Below are 23186 nucleotides of genomic sequence, written 5' to 3'. Positions count from 1 at the left end.
CTAATTCTGTTTTGAACCCAGTTATAGTTTTGGCCTTCGACTTCCCCTGGCAACGAGTTTCATGGGTTGACCTGTGCATTGTGTGAAGAAGTACTTCCTTTTGTGTGTTTAAACCTGCTGCCTATTAATTTAATTGGGTGACCCAGGGTTCTTCTGTTATATGAAGGGGTAAATAATATTTCCTTATTCATTTTCTCCACACCATTCATCATTTTATAGACCTCTATCATATCTTCCCCCCCTTAGTTGTCTCTCTTCCAAGTTGAACAGTCCCAGTTTTTTAATATCTCTTCATATGTAAGCTCTTCCATAGCCTTAATCATTTTTGTTGTCCTTCTCTGTTCCTTTTTACACTTTTAATATATCTTTTTTTTTTTTTTGAGATGGGGTGACCAGAACTGCTTGTAATATTCAAGGTGTGGGCATGCCAGGAATTTATATAGTGGCATTACAATATTTACTGTAGTCTTATCTATCCCTTTTCTAATGGTTCCTAAAGTTTTTAGCTTTTTTGACTGCCACAGCAAATTGAGCAGACATTTTCAAAGAACTATCAATGACTCCAAGGTATCTTTCTTCTGTGATAATAGCTAATTTAGACCCCATAATTTTGTATGTCTAGTTGGGATTATGTTTTCCAATGTACAACGTTGATAAAAGCAAAGTAATGAATTTCATCTGCCGTTTTGTTGCCCAGTCACCCGGTTTTGTGAGATTCCTTTGTAATTCTTTGCAGTCCGCTTTGGACTTAACTATCTAAAATAATTTTGTATCCTCTGCAAACTTTGCCACCTCACAGTTTTGCCTCCTTTTTCTAGGTCATTTTATGAGTATGTTGAATAGCACTGTTCCCAGTACAGATCCTTGGGGAACACCATTCTTTACCTCTGTTTTTGAAAACTGACCATTTATTCCTGCCTTTTGTTTCCTATCTCTTAACAAGTTACTGATCCATGAGAAGACCTTCTCTCTTCTTCTGTGACTGCTTACTTTGCTTAAGAGCCTTTGGTGAGGGACCTTGTCAAAAGCTTTCTGAAAGTCCAAGTATGCTATATCCACTAGATCACCCCATCCACATGTTTGTTGACCACCTTCAAATAATTCTAATAGATTGGTAAGGCATGATTTCTCTTCACAAAAGCTGTGTTGACTCTTCTCCAACAAATCATGTTCATCTATGCATCTGATAATTCTGTTCTTTGCTATAGTTTCAACCAGTTTGCCTGGTACTGAAGTTATGCTTACTGGCCTGTAGTTTCCAGGATCACCTTTTGGAGCCTCTTTTAAAAATTGGTGTCACATTAGCTCTCCTCTTGTCATCTGGTACAGAAGCTGATTTAAGCAATAGATTACATACCACAGTTAATAATTCTGCAGTTTCATGTCTGAGTTCCTTCAGAACTGTTGGGTGAATATCATCTGATTCTGGTGACTTATTACTGGTTAGTTTATTAATTTGTTCAAAAATGCCTCTATTCATTGCTCAGTCTGGGATAGTTCCTCAGATTTGTCATCTAAGAGAATTTTAGCTTGCATATTCTTTTTAAGTCTTAACATGGTCACTTAATAAAGAAGATACTTTATTTAAAAACTAATGATTTACTGTCAATGATTTAATGAGTAAAGAAATTAAAAAATGTAATGTAATAATTAAATGTTCTATCTATAAGCATGGCATCTGGTGATTCTGAATTTCCTTTCTCATTTTGTTTTTTCTTTATGCTAATATTTTTTTTGCCTTCCACATTGTTTTTCCCCTTTTCCTTGGGTTACATGAAGATCATAACCAACTACAAAATTATTCTTTTAATATTCATTCTTCTTGTGTTTTTAGGTCGTTCTTCCCTCTTCCCAATAGATGATGGTTTGCTGGACGATGGCCACAGTGATCAAGTTGGTGTCTTGAATTCACCTGCGTGCTATTCAGCTCATCAGAATGGAGAACGGATAGAACGTTTCTCTCGGAAAGTATTTGTTGGTGGCCTTCCGCCAGATATTGATGAAGGTGAGCTGAAACTGAATAGAATTTGGTCTGGGGCGGGAAGAAAGGCCACTTATTCTCTTTAAAGTTAGATGAATGAATTGAAGTTACACACAGGACCAAATAGATCCTGGTATAAGTAGGCACAATTCTAATTGACTTCAGTCAGAATTGCACTTCTTATGCTGACTTAGGTCCTGAATGTGACCTGCCTTTAAATGATATTTCTTTATGAAAATTATATACATTGTTTTCAGAGAATAAAAGCAATAATGCTAAGGTGTAAATCTTATGTACATGTTGAAGGCAGAGAACTTTTTTTTTTTCTTGAGTCAACTTGTCGTAGCTGCTCAGTGTTTCTATTATTGTATCTTCACCTGAATTAATCAGAATGATAGTTCAGCATAGTATGTTACTCAATTGGCCTGTCAAGTTACTATCAGAATGAACTTCTGTACCTCAGACTCATGATATTGGTGGTAACCTTGTAATTTTTTTACTTTGACTTCTTTAACTTCAGTTCTTGCTCTCTGGCCCACCTCCCTACATGGCATACAAAGCAACATGCTATTAAAATAACCAAAGTGTGTCTTTCCTGATATCATGAAGTGTAGTTTGAGTAGGTGCCATCCAGAAGTTTTGGTGTTGATATGATTGTTTCCCCTCGTGCTTTTGGTCCTGTAGGTTGTGTAGTTCATGTTCCACACCAGGGGTTGGGTTTCTTGTTAGAGGGTAGGCTGTTCATCTGAATGATATATTCCAAATTAGGTAGGTCTCTTCTGCCCATCTCTAGTGGCTTTCCAGCTAAAAGGTAAATAACATATTCTTATAGTGAATGGGAAAGAACTCTGGTTACAGGAGTCCATTTTTTCCAATTAAAAAAGGCTGTCAAGTCCAAAGTTTGAGCTATGGCTAAATGTATAATAGTATATACATTTGTTCACACTCATTGTTCTACTAGAATAAATCAAAATTTAATAATTGTACTTTACACTTTTATATAGTACTTTTGAACCAAGCATCTTAAAAGTTTTCTAAAGATAGGAGTTATCCACTTGTATCTGTAGGGAAACTGAGGCACAGAAAAGCAAAGTGACTTTTCCAGTGCAGATAGCAAGTGATTTGACAGAACACGTTCTAATATGTTGAATATAAAATGAATTGTTTTCTGTTGTATTTGGAACAGCTTCACTAATGTACCTTAGTCCTGATCTGTGGTACTCCTACTATTCTGGTACTGAGATTCTCCTGAGCAGATATGCCCAATTTAGCTCTTATTGACTTTGTTTTGTAATGTATACAAATGTCTATTGACTAGGTTAAAATTAAATCATAGATTGGATCACAAACAAACAAAATGAGTTTGGAGATGTCTGAGATGATGATTTGCTGAGGGAGGGGGAAATTGCTTCTGCGTTGCCCCCTGTAATACTTTTGGACCATCCACCAGTACTGGTACAAAATTGTTTTAAATCTGTTAAGGTTTATGAATAATCTTTCACTCTTTCTCTTACTCGCACTCTCACACACACAAATAAACAATTAACTAAAGCAAGATTCAAAACTTCTGTTGGGGTTATTCATTTGTCAAGCTTTGTATACAATCCTAAATAAGGCCACACCGAAATATCCTTTTTCCTCTTCTTCCTGTTGATATGCTGACAAGGAGATTCAGAAACTGTAGGCCAAACAATCCCGTTGTGTGCCTATTAAAGACTGTCGCCCTTATTTTTTTTACTGCCCTCTTGTGTAAGCCCTTTAAGGGCAATGGCAGATGGGAAGGCATTACTGGGGTAGGAAGCAATACCAAAGTTCTGCAGCGTGTTGTAGAATGGCCTGCAGCACCTAACTCTTTGCCAATATATTGATGAGGTGGGGGGAGAGACAGGTCTGTCCACTGTTATGGAGGGACCACTTGTAAGTATGAAAAGGCAGGTTAGTCTCCATGCCTATTCTGCACTTAGCTTCTGCTGAGTCTGCTAATAAAAGTGCCAGTAGTTGTGGTGGTTTTTATGATGTGGACATCTACCCACTAGGATCTGGACTACAGGTCATTGAACATTAAACACCTTGGACCATGACTTCGAGTCAGAGAAAATTAAAATTACTGATACCCTGTAGCCATCCATATTGCTCTAAAATATTCCTTTTATTAAATGATGCAAAGAAATTTGATTAAACTATAAAATTAGGTCTAAACATGACTTGAGGCATGCTTTGTAAATTTTTCCAATTTTAGGGACTTATCTTTATATTTTTATGTCATGTTTATTTTATATATTATGTTTTGCAAGAAACTGTCCATTTATATGTAAGAAAGGAATAAAGCATCAGCTCTTCATTTGCTTGACAGTGGTTTTTCACTCCTCTCTTGAACTGTCATCTATTTTAATTGCAACTACTGTACCTGGTTTGTTTGGGTTTTTTTTAGATGAAATTACTGCTAGCTTCAGACGATTCGGGCCTCTGGTAGTAGACTGGCCTCACAAAGCAGAAAGCAAGTCCTACTTTCCACCTAAAGGTAATACAATGAGAAATCTTTCTCTTTTTGTTTTTGTTTTTTTTGTTCCGATTGTGTAAACCTTCTTAATCTTGGACACTATTTAACCTCTTCATGCCTTTTTCTCTTCTGAAGGGTTTAATTTTGCAGTCTTTTAGGTTGTGTCTACACTGCTCTACAGCTTGGATTATGGGGGTGTAAATAGCAGTGCACACCAAAGTGCTGTGCTCTAACTCCCCTTGGTGGACACCACAGGCACAAACTGTAAGGTTCCTTGCATTGACATAGTCCTCTTCAAACAGGACTATGTTAAGGTGAAGTAGAAATCTTTTAGTTTGTGCCCGCAGCATCCACATGGGGGACTTACAGCACAACACTTTCATACAGACTGCTATTCACACACTCCTAGTCTGAACTGCAGGGCAGTGTAGACAGGCCCTTAGATGCTTAACAATTAATGCTGCTGTATAAGTAGGGGTGCAGACACGGCTCCTTTTCATACCAAAACTAGAAACTGAGGGTGTTGCCTCACTGCTGGTTCCTGTTCTTTATCAGTTCAGTTCAGGACTTCTGAAGTAACTTTTATATCTGGCTCTCCCAAATAGCAGCTCAGTGCACTGCAGTCATGTTGCAGGGCATGGCCTCTAGGGTTTATCTTTGCATGTAACAAATTCGTTAGTTATCCCTGGTCTACACTTAACTTTCTTAAGTTGATATAGGTACAGCACACGGGGGGGGGGGGTGAAAAATTCACACCATTGAGCACTGTAGCTATCCCAGCCTAACCCCAGTATAGACACAGCTAGGTCAACAGAAGAATGCTTCTGTCAAGCTAGCTACCGCTCTTCAGGGAGGTGGATTAACTCCAGTGACAGAAAAAACTGCTTCCATCACTATAGGAAGTGCTACACATTGGTGCTACAGCAACATAGCTATAGCGCCTGTAGTGTAGATATGGCCTTAGTGTGTTTTTCTTAGTTTCTCAACTTGAAATTTTCAAGTGGGTATATGTTTAAGATTAATGCCTGTGTGTGCATTTTGTATTGTATTGGCAAACTAGACTCAAACCTTTCAAAATTAAGAGAGAGAAAACTTCATGGCAAACCAGATAATGCACAATCAAAAGACTGCTTTAGTGCAAGTCAGAGCATTATAACTCTGAAGGGCTGAGGGGGGAAAAAAAAACTTAACTCTCACTTCTAAATCTATTCAGATTTTAGAACATAGATTTTAAGTATATTTATAGGCTGAGAACAGGTATTTCAAAGTGCATGCTTTTACTATTTGCATGTGATCCCATTGAATAAGCTAAACACAGACGGGCTTCTCTCAGCTTTATATTACAAGCATCCTATTCAAGCAATGCCTCCTCATTTGTTTTAGAGCTAATACAATGATATTTGTATTCATTATCGCTACCAAATATCCAAATTGTGGTTTGGATGATACTCAATAACATGGCCAAGATTATGGATGTAATGCTACAAATTTATTTTGAGGGTTAATTTAGCGTACAATATATAGAGTCTATATTTTGCAGCATGGCTCTTTGAGTTCATCAGCACCCACACAATGAATTCTACAGCTAACTGGACATTTTGCATTAGCTTGAAGTGGTGGATGAGTAATCCAGAATATAAGGTTTTGTGTGTGTCTGTCTGTCTGTCTGTCTGTCTGTAGATGCACACAATATAAAAATCTGATCCAACTAGGAAAACCATGCAAAGATTCCAGCTTGCACAGAATGCAGTTACCCATCTCCTTCTTGGGAGAGGCATTGGTTAGCACATCACTCTTGTACTCTGATTCCTACACTGGCTCCCAGCCTGCCTCTGCTGGCACAAAGAAATAAAGGAAGGAATTTATCCCAAGAAGAACTTCCTCCACCAAAGGAGAAAAGCAGAAGCCTCCTGAAATCCACTAGGAATCTGAACTTTACTTGGGAAGCACTCAAATACTGTGGGGATTTTTTTTCCCCATATAATATCCAAGGTAAACAGATCTTGGCCTTGATATTTTTTTTTTCTGTCTTGGTATACAAAGCCACTATCATATCAGGTAACAGCTACATTGAAAACTGCATCTCCATTCACAACCCACCAAGACAGCTGTGGCTATTTGGGGCAATGCCCATGAGAAGGCATATAAGAGCTGGAGATGCAAAGCATTCTCAACTGAAGGGAATTATCTCTAGAATGATCCTCCAGAGGAGGTTGGCCTAACTCAGAGTCTAAACACCTTTAAGTCATATATGCATTCAGTGAAGTTTTTTCACCATAACTGGACTATTTGCAACACACACACACACACACACACACACACACACACACACACACACACACACACACACACACACACACACACACACACACACACACACACCATTAACCCAACCAGGGCTTCCTATATTCAGAGAAGATAGAAGAGGAGAAAATTGCATGAAGTCCATTAGGACCTCAATATATTTACCTAATTAACTTGGGAATCGCTTGGATACGATGATACTGGGTGCTCAAACTCTAGATAGGTAAATGGTACATATATTACTCATTTGATATTTAATAACACTTGTCTGACTGTTTTTCCACCTATTAAGGTTTCTGTGTAACTTTCTGTTTACTGCAGTACTCGGTATTGTGTTGCCACAGAATTCAGGGAACCTTACTGCAGAATTTAGTATTGATGTGCCTTCTGGGTTCTGGAAGAAATTTGCAACATGTTAATACTCCAGCACACTTAAAATGTAGTCTAGTCTTGTCGATGTAGACAGAACCAAACCACATTACCAATCATTCTACAGCCCTGTAAGGTTCAGTGCTGTACACAGTTTGATAAAATAGTTCAGTCCTGTCTAGAAATGCATTTTTAAACTATGTTTGGGCACCATTGTTATAACTGGTTCCTTCAACACGGCAGATTTTGTAGAACAGGTAGGCCCTTTGGCTACTGGGTGGTGTAATTTCAGTAGAGATGTGTCTTAAGTACGATAGGTGTATTTATTCACCCCTGTCAGTTTTCTCACCCACGTGTGCTTGCTAAGTTATCTAAACCATTAAATATAAGCTAAATACTATACCGGAGAACCAGAGTTACAAACACTTCAGGAATGGAGGTTGTTCGTAACTCTGAAATGTTCATAACTCCTGCTAGCAAGGGATGTGAAGGGTAACAAGAAGGGCTTTTCTACAGGTATATTAAGAAGGTGGTCAGGGAAAGTGTGGGACCCTTCCTGAATGGGAGAGGCAACCTAGTGACAGATGATGTAGAAAAAGCTGAAGTTACTCAATGTTTTTTTTGCCTCAGTCTTCACAGACAAAGTCAGCTCCCAGACTGCTGCACTGGGCAGCACAGTATGGGGAGGAGGTGAACAGCCCTCAGTGGTGAAAGAACAGGTTAAGGACTATTTAGAAAAGCTGGACATGCACAAGTCCATGGGCCGGATGCAATGCATCCAAGGGAGTTGGCTGATGTGATTGCAGAGCCATTGGCCATTACCTCTGAAAACTTGTGGCGAATGGGGGAGGTCTCAGATGATTGGAAAAAGGCAAATATGGTGCCCATCTTTAAAAAAGGGAAGAAGGAGAATCCAGGGCACTACAGACCAGTCAGCCTCACCTCAGTCCCTGGAAAAAACATGGAGCAGATCCTCAAGGAATCCATTTTGAAGCACTTGGGGGAGAGGACAGTGATCAGGAACAGTCAACATGGATTCACCAAGGGCAAGTCATGTCTGATCTACCAGATTGCCTTCTTTGATGAGATAACTGGCTCTGTGGATATGGGGAAAGCAGTGGACATGATATACCTTGACTTTAACTTGCTGGCAAGAATACTGTGGGAGACGGTATCAAAAGCTTTGCTACAGTAGTATGGATTTGGATTAATGGACCATGAGGTGGATAGAAAGCTGGCTAGATCATTGGGCTCAGCAGGTAGTGCTCAAAGACCTGATGTCTAGTTGGCAGCCGGTATCAAGTGGACTGCCCCAGGGGTTGGTTCTGGGGCCAGTTTTGTTCAACGTCTTCATTAATGATCTGGATGATGTGATGGATTGCATCATCAGCAAGTTCGTGGATGACACTAAACTGTGGGGAGTGGTAGATATGTTGGAGGGTAGGGATAGGGTTCAGAATGACCTAGACAAATTGGAGGGTTGGGCCAAAACAAATCTGATGAGGTTCAACAAGGACAAGTGCAGAGTCCTGCACTTAGGACGGAAGAATCCCATGCACTGCTACAGGCTGGGGATCGAATGGCTAAGTGGCAGTTCTGCAGAAAAGGACCTGGGGATTACAGTGTACGAGAAGTTGGATATGGGTCAACAGTGTGCCCTTGTTGCCAAGAAGGCTTACGGCATATTGGGCTGCATTAGTAGGAGAGTTGTCAGCAGATCGAGGGAAGAGATTATTCCTCTCTATTTGGTGCTGGTGAGGCCACATCTGGAGTATTGTGCCCAGTTTTGGGGTCCCCTGCACTACAGAAAGGATGTGGACAAATAGGAGAGAGTCCAGCGGAGGGCAACGAAAATGATTAGGGGGTTGAGGCACATGATTTATGAGGAGAGGCTGAGGAAACTGGGCTTATTTAGTATGCAGAAGAGTGAGGGGGGATTTGATAGCAGCCTTCATTTGGTAGCAGCCTACCTGAAGGGAGGTTCCAAAGAGGATGGGCTAGGCTGTTTTCAGTGGTGGCAGGTGACAGAATAGGGAACAATGGTCTTAAGTTGCAGTTGGGGAGGTCTAGGTTGGATATTAGGAAAAACTATTTCACTAGGAGGGTGGTGAAGCACTGAAATGGGTAACTAAAGAGGTGGTGGAGGTTTTTAAGGCCCAGCTTGACAAAGCCTTGGCTGGAATGATTTAGTTGGAGTTGGTCCTGCTTTGAGGACTAATGACCTCCTGAAGTCTCTTCCAACCCTAATCTTCTATGAGTCTATGAACAAAACGTCATGGTGGTTGTTTCAAAAGTTTACAACTGAACATTGATTTAATACTGCTTTGAAACTTTACCATGCAAAAGAAAAAAGCTGCTTTTAACCATCATAATTGTAATGAAACAAGGACCGAAACAGTTTCCTTACCTTGTCAAATCTTTTTTTTAACTTTCCCTTTATTTTTTTTTTTAGTAGTTTGTTTGTTTAACGCAGTACTGTACTTGGGGGAGGGTGTTGGTTTGGGGTTTTTTTTGTTTTTTGGCTGGGTTCTTTTTTGGGGGCAGGGGTTGGGTCTCTGCTGCTGCCTGATTGTATATTTCCAGCTCCAAATGAGGTGTGTGGTTAAGAACATAAGAATGGCCATACTGGGTCAGACCAAAGGTCCATCCAGCCCAGTATCTTGTCTGCCAACAGTGGCCAGTGCGAGGTGCCCCAGAGGGTGTGAACAGGTAATGATCTAATATCTCTCTCCTGCCATCCATCTCCACCCTCTGACAAACAGAGGCTAGGGACACCATTCCTTGCCCATCCTGGCTAATAGCCATTAATGGACTTAACCTCCATGAATTTATCCAGTTCTCTTTTAAACCCTGTTATAGTCCTAGCCTTCACAACCTCCTCAGGCAAGGAGTTTCACAAGTTGACACTGTGCTGAGTGAAGAAGAACTTCCTTTCATTTGTGTTAAACCTGCTACCCATTAATTTCATTGACCAATAAGATCGTAACTCTAGTGTTCGTAATGCTGAGGGTCTATTGTCTGATCCAGTGGTGGTTTTAGCTGGGGTCCATGGTTGCAGTCACACTCACAGAAATCACAATGGAGGGGTGGTTGGGAAAATTTGAGAGAATGGCATTGTGATCTAGTGAATGGGGTTACAATACAACCCAGATTTGTCCCAGGTGCCCCTTTATCATGACAGAGGGGCAGCCAGGCCAAACCTGAGTGGCACTGCAGTCCCTTGTGCCAGGCCACAAAGCCACTCCCTCAAATTTGGCTCAGGCACCCATCCATGATGGTGGAGGGGCAGCTGGGCCAAACCTGAGTGGTATTGTGACTGCACACTCTAAGTCACAATGCCCGGAGCTGGGCCCAGCCCCACAGGACATGAAGGGTTGCTGCACTGCGAGTGTGGGATGGGCTTGCTCTCTAGCCGCACACAGTAGGGCCTTCCCTTCACACCGGGCCAGGATTAGGGTTGCAGTGTGATGGGGGCAGAGGGTACCTGCAGGTGGTTTCTATGGTTTTATTTGCCTATAAATTACTACTAGGTAAATGATGAATGTTGCTGTTAAAGCTTTATCTGACCCAAGCTTTATAAACAACATAGTTCTTCAAAGGGAAATATCTGTGGATCCACCCTTCAGAGTTTAGGGGAATCCTTGGAGCAACTACAGTTTGGTTAGCTTTACTTGGAGACAAAATTGTAGTCCTAGCATACATTAGCTTTCTGTTTGTCGACTCTAAATTTCAAATAACCTTTGATAGGATTAATTTAATTATGTATGATTGTTTATTCACTCTTATGAGAGAGTGGTGATGGATATTTTAAGCTGTTTGAACCTGGGCCGATTAAGTTGTTAGTCTCTGTGATAATGAAGTCCAGCTTGTCAGCATTGGAGTCCTATTTAATTTTCCAAGTTATGTTTCCTTCTTTCCTTCCAAGCTCTCTGTTTAAAGAAAGCCTTATGAAGGCCAAGTTCTATAGCAAAGATTTCCTTGCTTGAAGAGAGTACACTAAAGCCCTCATTCTTCAAAGTGCTGAGTGCCTACTGAGAGATGCTGAGCACCCTTTACTCCCAGTTGCATCAATAAGAGTTGATGTCATTCAGCATTTAATAGTAGGCATTCAGCACCTCAGATGATTAGGCCAAGTCTCAGCATGTCTAGGAATACCTAGGCTTCTTTGAAGTAGAGAGATCGCCCCTATTAAAATAAGGGTAAGTGATCTATTAACTGCTATATAATGGGAATTTGCTTTCCTGCTATCCTATATTTATTCACCAAGAGCTCCTATTGTGCTTTAGTTGGCAGATATCTTTATTTATGAAACAGTACCCATGTTCAAGTCACGCAGGCTGACGTGAAGATTCTGGGTCCGTTGTCATTCAAATGAAGTTCAAAAATACCTTGCACTGAAGGCATGTCAAGCCATATGAGGCATCTCAATATAGGCAGGGTTGCGTGTCACTGTGTGTTCTATCTTGTTTACAGTTTGATGCCAAACAGAAAAAAGTCAAGTGTTTTGTATAGAAGAGAGTATATCAAGCCCTCTCTAAACAATCATCACCATTTATCTCAGTGGTGCATGGCAACCTAGTTACCAAAAATCCTCACTGCTCAAAAGGAATCCATTAAACAGAGGAATATAAAAGGTTGTTTGTTTCCGGTTGGAGGGAATAAAGCCTCAAATGCATCTAAACTTTTTTGTTTCATTTGTAACTCTTATCTAATATCTATATTATTATATCAGCTTGAATTTCTTGAATACAAACAGGAATACTTTGGGGGGTTAGGTCAAAAACTATGCAAGTATTTGTAGCCAACCTAAGGTCAGGAAGAAAAGATTAAATTTGTATGGAAAGAACTACAGGGCCTATTTAAAGGAACCAACACTTCAAATCTTCTTTAGCTCCCAAATATCCAGTTATTCCCAACTTAAATTTTTGATAAGCTAAATTTACCTCTTAACGTAAGAACATAAGAAAGGCCATACTGGATCAGACCAAAGGTCCATCTAGCCCAGTAGTCTGTCTTTCGACAGTGGCCAGTGCCGGGTGCCCCAGGGGGAATAAACAGAACAGTTAATCAAGTGATCCGTCCTCTGTTGTCCATTTCCAGCTTCTGGCAAACAGAGGCCAGGGACACTATTCCTGCCCATCTTGACTAATAGCCATTGATGGACCTATCCTCCATGAGTTTATCTAGTTCTTTTTGGAGCCCTGTTAGTCTTAAACCAGGGTCCTAGTGTCAAGAAATGTGCCAGGATGGGAAATATGCCTCTTCTGGTTTGGGAGGGAAGGTTAGATCATAGGAAGCCTAGCACGACACCAATATGGCTGCATTAGAAGCTTGTGAATGTCCTGAAATTAAAAAAATAAATCCAACAGAAAGTGGAAACATGGACAAATTGCTAAGGATGAGTACAAAAGAATAAAGAAAGCTTACTGAGACGCAATGAAAAAGGCTAATTACACAAAATGAGTAATACCTACAAGGGACAAAGAGGCTCTATAAATACATTAGGAGAATGAGAAAGATGAAGTATAGGTCCTCTACTTAACAGGGAAGGAGAGCTAATAATAGATTACATCAAGAAGGCTGAAGTGTATAATGCCTGTTTTGCTTCAGACTTCACTGACAAGGTTCATTGCAACCAGAACCAGATATATTAACAAAAAGAGAGAAGGAACACGAGCCAGAATAGGGAAAGAACAGTGTAAAGAATAGTTAGGTAAGTTAAATGTATTCAATTCAGCAGGACCTGATGAAATTCACCCTAGGGCACTTAAGAAATTAGCTGAAGCAATTGTGAAACCATTAACAATTATCTTTGAGGACTCACGGAGGCTGGGTGATGTCACAGAGGCCTGGAAAAGCGTAAACATAGTACCTATCTTTAAAGGGGGGAAAAAGAGGACCCAGGGAATTACAGACCAGTGAGCCTAATTTTGATACCTGGAAAGATAATTTTGTTAAATTTGTTCCATCAGTTTATTATCACTTGGAGAATAATAGGGTGATAAGTAATAGCCAATATGGATTTGTCAAGAACCAAATCATGCCAGACCAACCTAATTTCTTTCTTTGACATGGTTACTGTGGTAGTGTATGGAGGAGGGGGAAGCAGGAGACATATTATCTGGATTTTTAGTAAGGCTTTTGACACAGTCCTGTGTGATATTGTCACAGGGAAATCTGTCTCATTGAAATTACTATAAGGCAGGTGCACAACTGGCTGAAAAACCATACTCACACTAGTTATAAATAGTTTTCAGTCAAATTAGGAGGGCATATCCAATAGAGTCCCATAGGGCTCTGTCCTGGGTTCAATACTAGTCAATATTTTCATTAACTACTTGGATACTGGAGTGGAGATTATGCTTATAAACTGCAGATGACATGAAGCTGGGAGGTGTTGCAAACACTTTGGAGGACAAAATTCAAAATACCTTGACAAATTGGAGGACTGGTCTGTAATCAACAAGATGAAATTCAGTAAAGACCAGTGCAAAGTACTATATTTATGAAGGAATAATTGGCTAGGGAGTAGTAACACAGAAAAGAATCTGGAGGTTATAGTGGATCACAAATGGAATATGAGCCAACAATGTGATGCAGTTTGCAAAAAAGCAAATATCATTCAGGAGCATCACATGTAAGACACAGGCGATAATTGGTCCTGTTCTACTTGGCACTGGTGAGGCCTCAGTTGGAATACTGTGTCCAGTTTTGGATGCCACACTGTAAGAAAAATGGGGACAAAATTGGATAGTCCAGGGAAGAGCTACAAAAATGATAAAAGGCTTAGAATACTTGACATATGAGGAAAGGTTAAAAAAAAATTGAGTATGGTTTTTATCTTGAAAAAAGAAGACTGAGTGGAACACCAGAAAACAGTCTTCAAATATGTTAAGGGCTGTTATAAAGAGGAAGGTGATCAGTTGTTCCTCATATACACTGAAGGTAGGAAAAGAAATAATTGGCTTAATCGGCAACAAGGGAGATTTAGGTTAGATATTCAGAAAAAAAACATTCTAACGATAAAAGTTATTCTGTAATAGGCTTCCAAGGGAGGTTTGGAATCCAGGTCACTGGAGGTTTTTAAGAATAGGATAAACAAACACCTGATAAGGATGGTCTAGAGATATACATGGTCCTGTCTCGGTGGGGGAAGGACTAGATGACCATTTGAGGACCCTTCCAGCCCTACATTTCTACAATTCTGTAAGAGGGTAGTGCACACCTGTCATAGGTAGAAGTGCAGTTGCTGACAGAATATTTTATCCATCAGCAGCAGTCTTTTTGAACTCTCCTTCTCTGTTGTAGGATAAAGTATTACAGAAAAGTAGCACCTATAAAGAAGATTTTACATTCACCTAAGTCCCCTCAATCAACCCTGAGCACCTAGTTCTCCCCCAAATAATCAGACTCCGTGCGTGTGTGCATGCGCCCCTAAAGCACCAAGCTTCTCACCCACCCAGTCAAGCAGGATTATGTGCACCTGTTCCCCAAGCAGGCAAGCAAGGAAGTTTGTGTGAACCTAGCCTGTCATACAGTCCAGTTTCTATGTGCTCAGGCCAACAGTCAACTGTTTGTGTGCACAGCGCATAAATTGTCAATTGTTACATGATTACCAATAATCTTGAATCCTGTCACTTTTATAAAAAGAAAATCTTTTCTGGTTGCACCTGATTTACACAGGATCCACTTCTCTATCAAGTTTTATGTAAAAAAAAATGTTTTTTAAAAAAGAAGTATCGCTCAACAGGGAATAGGAGAACTGAGAAGGAAATATTTCAGCCAGAGCCCATTTTCAAAGAGATCCTGTTTAAAAATTTACAGAGTGAAAGTAAACTAAAACTGCATAGAAAATTTATGGCATAAAAACGAACTAAAATTTTCATACTAAATTCTTAACTTATTTCAGAGAAAAACTCTACTTCAGAGGAAAAACTAGAAATTTGTGTTTCTAAATATATTTTAGAACAAAACCCTAACTTGGAGTTGCTCCAGTTTAAAAAAAAAAAAAAAAAAAAAAAAAAAAATAGCTGTTAAACCAGAACCATTAAAATGCTTTTCTAGTGGCTTCCCCTCCCCCCATAGCATTAATTATGCATTTAAATGCCTATTTGTATAGTGTTTGGGAGGCTTGGTAGGTCACTTTTATGCAACAGAGTACTTTGCTCTGATCTCTTGAATTGAGATTGAGATTGATTGATTGAGATTTTTGTGCCAAATCAGATTTTCATCATATAATGTCTACTGCTAGCAGTGAAATGTGGTTTTGGGTCTTAAGTAAAATGTCATCTTAAACTTTGCAGTTTGTGATTGATAGTCTCTCTTAGAAGAACACTAAGGATTGAGCTATTGATGAAGAATTTTGTTACAGAGATTTCAGGTTGACATTAAAGTAATTGGCATGGAGGTTATTTACATAGATGAAGATGTTTGACATTGAATCTTGCTTTGCAAATAAATATGTTCACATGGAGAAGAAACTTTTTGTGAAGAACATAGGAGAAAAAATTGCACACTTTCAGCTAATTTTTTGTTGTTGTTGCTTCAGGATATGCGTTCCTCCTTTTCCAAGAGGAGAGCTCTGTTCAGGCACTGATTGATGCCTGCATTGAAGAAGATGGAAAGCTCTATCTCTGTGTTTCCAGTCCTACTATCAAGGACAAGCCAGTAAGTAAATAGTAGATGGCCTCCAGGCTATAGCTGCAATCTGTCTAAAGCTGCTCCTGAGATGATGATGATGATGGTGAAAATAATCAAAAGCAAACTACCATTGTCAGAGTTCAATATCTGGGACAACTGAATGACTTGAAAAACCAGAGTATCTTGAATTAATAGGATTAAAACAGAGCAACTATACATGTTCAGTTAATGAGACTGTGACTAGCTGACAGTTTATATAGACTGATGAACATGCTAAAACCGTAATGTGATGAGACTTAAAGTAGCATGCAATTTTCTTTTTTTATTAAATAGGTTCAGATTCGTCCCTGGAACTTAAGTGATAGTGACTTTGTGATGGATGGTTCGCAGCCTCTTGATCCTCGAAAAACAATTTTCGTTGGAGGCGTCCCTAGGCCATTAAGAGCTGGTAAGTATAAAACTGGTATTGTAATGTGGCAATTTTTAAATGTATACTATTGTCTGTAATAAATTGAATGCTACATATTGCATAAGATTTATACACAAGAATATTTGGATGGTAGACTATATGTGAAAGATCTGTATTTACACACACTCGCCTGTAAATTCTCCAGGTGGGCTTTGGCCACAAAATACTACTCATCATTTTATATCTACTTAAAATCAGAACTCATAAAGAACTTCATGGTTGTATCCAAGTTAAAGCAATAGGAAGTTCCTTGATATTACTTGGCAAAGTTTTAATATAAAATTTATCACTCAAAGGTTGATTTTTTGTGTGTGTGTGTGTGTGTGTGTATATGTATATGTATATGTATATGTATATATAAAGTGTAGGTTGGAGAGTCCATGCCCCCATTACTGCACTTGAACTTGCTCAGAATTTTACTACTGCTGTACCAGTCTTACTAGTAGTCTATTAGAGCATCCCATGGCATCCATCCCAGTCAACAATTTGTATGAAATGGAATCATAGTGCAATGTGCTAGAAATCCCAGCACCTACTAGAGGGACTGCAGGAGTGCCACTTAAGATAACAGAACTTGTAATGTAGCATAACTCCATCACAGAAAGAACAGCAGTCAGAAGGAAGGCACAAGACCTCCACTAATCCATCAGGAAACTGAGAGCCAAAAAAGTGACAATCTAAGATCTGGGTGTAAAAAATCTTCTTGGGCCTAGAATTTCCTGGCCTCATGGAATTTTTTCATTTGCAAAAAAATTCTTTTGCCGTAATATAAATACTATGCTTGTTGTCACTGCAGCAAAAATATAGTATGGCCTTTTTCTTCTTCCAAACAGTGCTGTGGTTCTTTTTCATCACTTCAGTCGAAATGCTTCTAGTTACTTGGTCAAAGTTCGTTGTTTGAGTAAACTAAACAAACACTCTAATGCTTGTCATATTAATAATATCTGCTGAAACTGAGCTTCTGTGACATTAATGTGATGACTATCTTGTCTTCAGTAAAATAGTAAGACTTTTTTAGCTCACTTTACTGTATTTGCCAACAGACGTGTTTATTTTAAATAAACATTATTATTCAACAGCACCATCAGCTGACAGCTTCATATCCTATTTCCATGTGCATCAAGTATGTCCTAAAAGTAAAATTTCAATATATACAGATTAAATCACCTGCAGTAACTCAACTGGACATTTAACTGCTGTGAATGGTTTGCCAAAATATCTGATTTGTACACTTGAAATTAATTCTTATGAAATTCTGTTGCCACTCACAAAGTCCATATAAGCAGGCTTTGTATAGGGGTTTGAAGAATAGAAGTCCCTATACCAAATGGAGCCAGGATATGGAGCATTTATACAGCCAAATAATGTGGTCTGCTACAACATGTACATAAGGTTTTTTTAGGAATTCTACCCAGTTCACAGTCCATGCATTCATCAGCCCCTGAGTCTGACCAAAAATCCTCTTTCACATCCCATGAAGGAAATCCTCTTGGAGTTCAGCCCCAGGACACGCAGGGCTGCAGTGACTCATGGCTCTACTGAGTTTTGACTTTATAAAGTCACTTGAGAGGGATGTGGCCACTGCTGTGAAAATTGATATTTTAAGTATTATGAAATATTCCATATATACGTCCTAGATTATTGGTTTGTATTTTACAGTACATATGACATAATGACTAATTTTTCTTTTCTATTTTTCAAATAAAAATACATTTGATAGCATTTACATTGCTTATTTTAAAATACTGTTGTATTCTTTTGTTCCTCCATAGTGGAATTGGCAATGATAATGGACCGTCTCTATGGTGGAGTTTGTTATGCAGGAATTGATACTGACCCTGAGCTCAAATACCCCAAAGGTGCTGGGCGTGTTGCATTTTCCAATCAGCAGAGTTATATTGCTGCTATCAGTGCTCGGTTTGTTCAACTTCAGCATGGCGATATCGATAAACGAGTAAGTTGTACAGAATTAGTTGTTTAAAACATTTATTACGTGTCTCTGCAGATTAGTGGCAAGGTATAAAGCACACGTCACAGAATTCACTGAAGTTGCATTTGGTTTGGCTTTGATACTAACTTCTTAGTTATTTTTTTTTAATAGTCATGTAACTGCTGAAGTTCTAGAAATTTAAAACCTTAATGTGCAATATATATTCAGCAAAGCAGCAATTTGTTCTTATGACTTACTCTATACCATATATTCTTCTTCTAGAGACATAGCTCCTTTTTTGACATCAAGGTCAAAGGGCTTGAAATATACACTTAGTTTTTCTTCCTTTTATTCAAAGTAAACCAGCACTGTGATGGAATCTTCTACCATTCTGACACTTTTTTTAAACTGAGACTCCTTAGGTTTGATTTTTCAGAGCAGCTTAGTATCTGCAGTTTCCATTGGTTGTAGGTGCTCAAAACTTGTGAAAATCTGCCCAATGGACCTCAAGCTGGACACCCAAAATCAGATATTGCCAACTCTTAACATTGTAGAGAGAGCTTTATAAATGTGCACTGGTGAAGTGCTGTCTTCCTGAGTTTGCAGATGGACAATTCCTGTGTATCCACGGCTGCTCATAGCTTCCCAAAGCAAAAATCAAATTTGATACTGATAAGATCGGTCAGTTTCGTTACTGCTATTTAGAAGCATGTGGGCAGCAAGGAAACTGACATAAACGATGTCAGTTTAAGTACAATATGTTGCTGCTTTGGAAAACTATTGGTAGTGTTGTTGGAGCTTTATCACGGAGAGGGTGTTTCCAAAAAGGAATCTGGGTAAAGAGGAGGAAGGTTAGAGTAGAGGAGATTCCCTCTCCCTTATAGCAAGCCAAAGACTGGGAGAAAAATAGTACCACTCATTAGAACCTCCTGGCTGTTGTGGGGAGAGGGAATGCCTTATTCCTTTAAGCCAGGGATTCTCAAACTGGGGGTCGGGACCACTCGGGGTTGCGAGGTTATTACATGGGGGGTTGCAAGCTGTCGGCCTCCACCCCAAACCTCGCTTTGCATCCAGCATTTATAATGGTGTTAAATATATTCAAGTATTTTTAATTTAGTTTTAATTTATAAGGTCGCACTCGAGGCTTGCTATGTGAAAGGGGTCACCAATACAAAAGTTTGAGAACCACTACTTTAAGCAAACAGAGAAAACTGAGGAATAGCTTCACATTTTTCATACATCTATTAACTAGAGGATGAAGTAGAAGTTGACGCCCTCAGGAAGGGTCCTGTGACTGAATCCTCCTTCCCAGCAATTCTGTGTGTGGGGCAAGAGAGTGGACTGGACTTTTCATGAAGGCATTAATTTTATTGGTGAGACCTCCCCTTCTCATCTTCCATATCTGTCTCTCGCTAATAGGTTTTTAGTCCTTTGGCTAATAGGTATTTATGTGGGAAGAAGGATAGCCTTGTGGTTCGGGTTGTGGGCTGAGACTCAAGTCCAGGGTTCAATTCCTGCTCTGCCACAGATATCCTTTGTGATCTTGGACAAGTCACTTAATCTGTATCTGCCTCAGTTCCTATCCCCAAAATGGGAATAATAGCACTTCTCTACCCCACAAGGGTGTTGTGAGGATAAATACATGAATAATTATGAGGAACTCTGATATTATGGTGATGCTGGCCATAAATGGTTAGACAGTAAATTTATCATGCCATGGTGATAAATAATAGTCATTTAACTTTTCTAAAGGAACATTGAAGGCCTATTGTCAGATTATGAATCCTGTTTAAATATTCCTTAGCTGTGTTACTGGGAAATTGAAACAGGAATATCTGAATGGCTCTACTGGACCAGACCAATGGTCCATCTAGTCTAGTATCTGGTCTCCCGTAATGGCCAGTGCTAAATGCTTCAAAGGAAGATGCGAGAATCCCACATGAAGTTCTCGTCCTAATCCCCAATAGAGATGGTTCTAGGCATTGAAGAGAGAGTGCGTGTGTATGTGTTCCAAAACTTTGCTTGCGATAACTGATATCCGTATAAATGTCCATGCCCTCTAAGTTCTCCCCTTCCGTGACATACTGTGGTAGTCTAATTCCACAGTGGAATTGCGCCATGAGTGGAAAAAGTATTTCCTTTTACCAATCTTGAATTTACTGCTTTTCAGTTTCATTGAGTGTCACCCGGTTCTTGTGTTGTGAGCCAGGGAGAACCAAAGCACCAATCTATCTTCCCTATACATTCTTTCTTTCATGTACTTTTATTTTGGGTCCTTTTTTATTCCTTGACTTTCTAAGGTAAACAATCCCGAATTTTTCTATGCTCCTAACATTTTAATTTCCTTTCTCTGAATCCTCTCTAATTCTGCTATACACTTTTTGAGGTGGATATCCCACTCAGTATTCCAGATGAGGAGTACAGCATTGATTTATAAAATGGTACTATAATATTTTTTGTATTCTTCATCCTGTTCTTTATGCATCCTAACACCTTGTTTGCTTTTGTGACTGCGGCTGTGTCATGCACAGAAGTCTTCATTGATCTGTCACAATGATGCCCAGGTACCTTTACTGAGTTGTTAAAGTAATTTACAACCCTGTAAGGTGGATGCATAATTCAAATTTTTCCTTCCACTATGCGTTTTCTTTGCATTTATTTACCTTTGTAAATAAACTTTGTCTGCCATTGTGTTACCCATTCACCTAGTTTGGTTAGGTCCCTCTGAAGTTCCTCACATTATTCTTTGGATTTGACTAACTTAAATAACTTTCTCATCTGCAAATTTTGCTACTTCTCTGCTTAGCCACATCATTAAAAAATATTAAAGAACGTTCCTAGTATGGAACCCTAAGGCACCCTCTATTAGCCTTTCGCCATGATGATGATAATTTACCATTTATTTCTATTCTTTGTTCCTTATTTTTTTAGCCAGTTTTCAATCCAAGACACTACGCTCCCTTATATTCCATGGCTGCTTAGCTTCTTTAGTAGCCTTTTGTGAGGAACCTTTTTGATTGTCTAAATTTTCAGCAGTTTCTTCTTTATCTATTACTATATTGATCCATTCAAAGAATTCTAATAGATTAGTGAGACATTATTTCTCTTTGCAGAAACCATGCTGGTTAGACTATATCATATTATATATGTGATCTTCCAGGTGTTTTATTATTCTGGTTTTAATTGTAATTTCAATGAATTTACACGGTAGAGAAGTAAGGCTTACTGGTCTGTACCTGGATCACCCTGGAACCTTTTTTATGTATTGGTACAATTTTTGCTACCCTTCAGTCCTTAAGCCTACCTTTAATGAGAAGAATGCATGTTCTTTGCTAGCAGCTCAGCCACTTTATCCTTGAGCTTTTTCAGTACTCTTGGATGTATACCATCCTGACATAGTGACTTACTGCTTTTTAGATTATCCGCTTGTTTCGACACCTCTTCTTCTGACTTCTCAATGTCTGATAGTATCTTTTATTTCCAAAAAAAAAAAAGATGAGTTCTGGTGTAGTTATCTTCCTAACATCTTCTGAGGTGAAAACTGATGCAGAGAAATTTAGCTTGTCAGCAATATTCTTATCTTCTTCTAATTGCCTCCTTTGTTCCTTGGCGATACAGAAGATCCACTGATTTGTGTGCCGGCTTTATGCTTCTGATATACTTGAAAAATCTCTTGGGATTTTTTTATATTTCAGCTATTTCCTCTTCAAAATCTGTTAGTCCTCCTAAATTCCATTTTATATATTACTTACTGCAATTTAGTCTCTGAATAATTGGAACCTTGAATTTACCTATTAAACGCTTGTTTGGTTTTTGCATTTTAGTCTTCTGGATCAATAAGAAGAGAATATATTAATTTCTATTTTGTTTCCTAGTCAGTTTCACTTTGATTGTTGTTGTGCTATAGCAGGGGTCGGCAACCTTTCAGAAGTGGTGTGCCGAGTCTTCATATATTCACTTTAATTTAAGATTTTGCGTGCCAGTAATACATTTTAACGTTTTTTAGGAGGTCTCTCTATAAGTCTATATATTTATATACTTTACATACAACAATAATTTAGTTAAACAAGGTTTTCAAAATGTTCAAGAAGCTTCATTTAAAATGCTGATCTTACGTTGAACCTGCAGCTCATGAGGGCCTGCAGCCAGGACCCCGGCTGGCAAGGGGCCAGCAGCCAGAACCCCAGACTGGCAGTGGGCTGAGCAGGGCTGGCGGCTGGGACACCAGACTGGCAGTGGGCTGAGCAGCTCAGCCCACTGCTGATCTGGGGTTCCATCTGCCAGGGTCCCGGCTGCCAGCCCCGCTTAGCCTGCTGCCGGTCTGGGATCCTGGCCCTGCCCACACAGAGTGGGGACCTACCTTCTCCCTGGTTTTAGCCCATTCTCTTCCCCTCTCTCTCTCTCTCTCCACTGAGCTGAGGGTGGAAGTGCACTGAGCACAGGGCTGGGGGTGAAGGAGCAGGCTGGAGGTTGGGGTGTAGGATCTGGCCAGGAGCTAGAATGAGAGAGGGGGCTCAGGGTTGGGGCAGGAGGTTTAGGTGTGGAGTGCTTACCTGGGCAGCTCCCATTTGATGTGAGGGATGCAAGTGGGAATGTGGGGGGGATGCAGGAGCTCCCGTTTGGTGCTCACCATGGGGGTGGGAATGTGGGGGCTGCAAGAGTCAGTCACATGCTGGGGGCATGTGAGGAGGGTGCAGGAGTCTGGGTGTGGGGGGGGAGGCTGGAGTCAGGGCTGGGGTCGTGGGGGGTGCAGGGGTCAGGGCAGGAGGCTGGGGTGTGTGGGGATGCAAGGGTAAGGGCAGAGGGCTGGGAGTGTGTAGGAGTCAGGGCTGGGAGTGTGGGCTAGTGTCGTGGGGGTGCTTCCAGCGCCCTGCCCAGAGTGGCTCACAGCAAGGGGGCTGGAGGGGATATGCCCTGATTCCATCCCTATGGCCGTCCCCACCTCTTTTCTGCCTCCTCCCCAGAGCAGCGAGCACACTGCGGCTCCGCTTCT

General features: G+C 39.9%; 1 protein-coding gene across 8 annotated transcripts in view; it reads left to right on the top strand.

Annotated features, from left to right (window-relative positions):
- Positions 1-23186, top strand: part of CPEB2 (cytoplasmic polyadenylation element binding protein 2) — an 85642-nt gene that overhangs the window by 47778 nt on the left and 14678 nt on the right. For 4 of the 8 annotated variants that reach the window (XM_043514139.1, XM_043514137.1, XM_043514138.1 and 1 more), the window contains 6 exons: positions 1835-2005; positions 4413-4502; positions 15703-15821; positions 16128-16242; positions 18036-18217; positions 20710-20757. In XM_043514139.1, the coding sequence (XP_043370074.1) occupies positions 1835-2005; positions 4413-4502; positions 15703-15821; positions 16128-16242; positions 18036-18217; positions 20710-20757 (725 nt within the window). The remainder of the gene's footprint in view (positions 1-1834; positions 2006-4412; positions 4503-15702; positions 15822-16127; positions 16243-18035; positions 18218-20709; positions 20758-23186) is intronic. The other 4 variants (XM_038398346.2, XM_038398345.2, XM_038398343.2 and 1 more) reach the window with 1 other exon arrangement.

The sequence above is a fragment of the Dermochelys coriacea genome, chromosome 4 (assembly GCF_009764565.3).
Source record: "Dermochelys coriacea isolate rDerCor1 chromosome 4, rDerCor1.pri.v4, whole genome shotgun sequence".
Taxonomy (NCBI): Eukaryota; Metazoa; Chordata; order Testudines; family Dermochelyidae; genus Dermochelys; species Dermochelys coriacea.
This window is presented reverse-complemented; position numbering and strand designations above follow the sequence as displayed.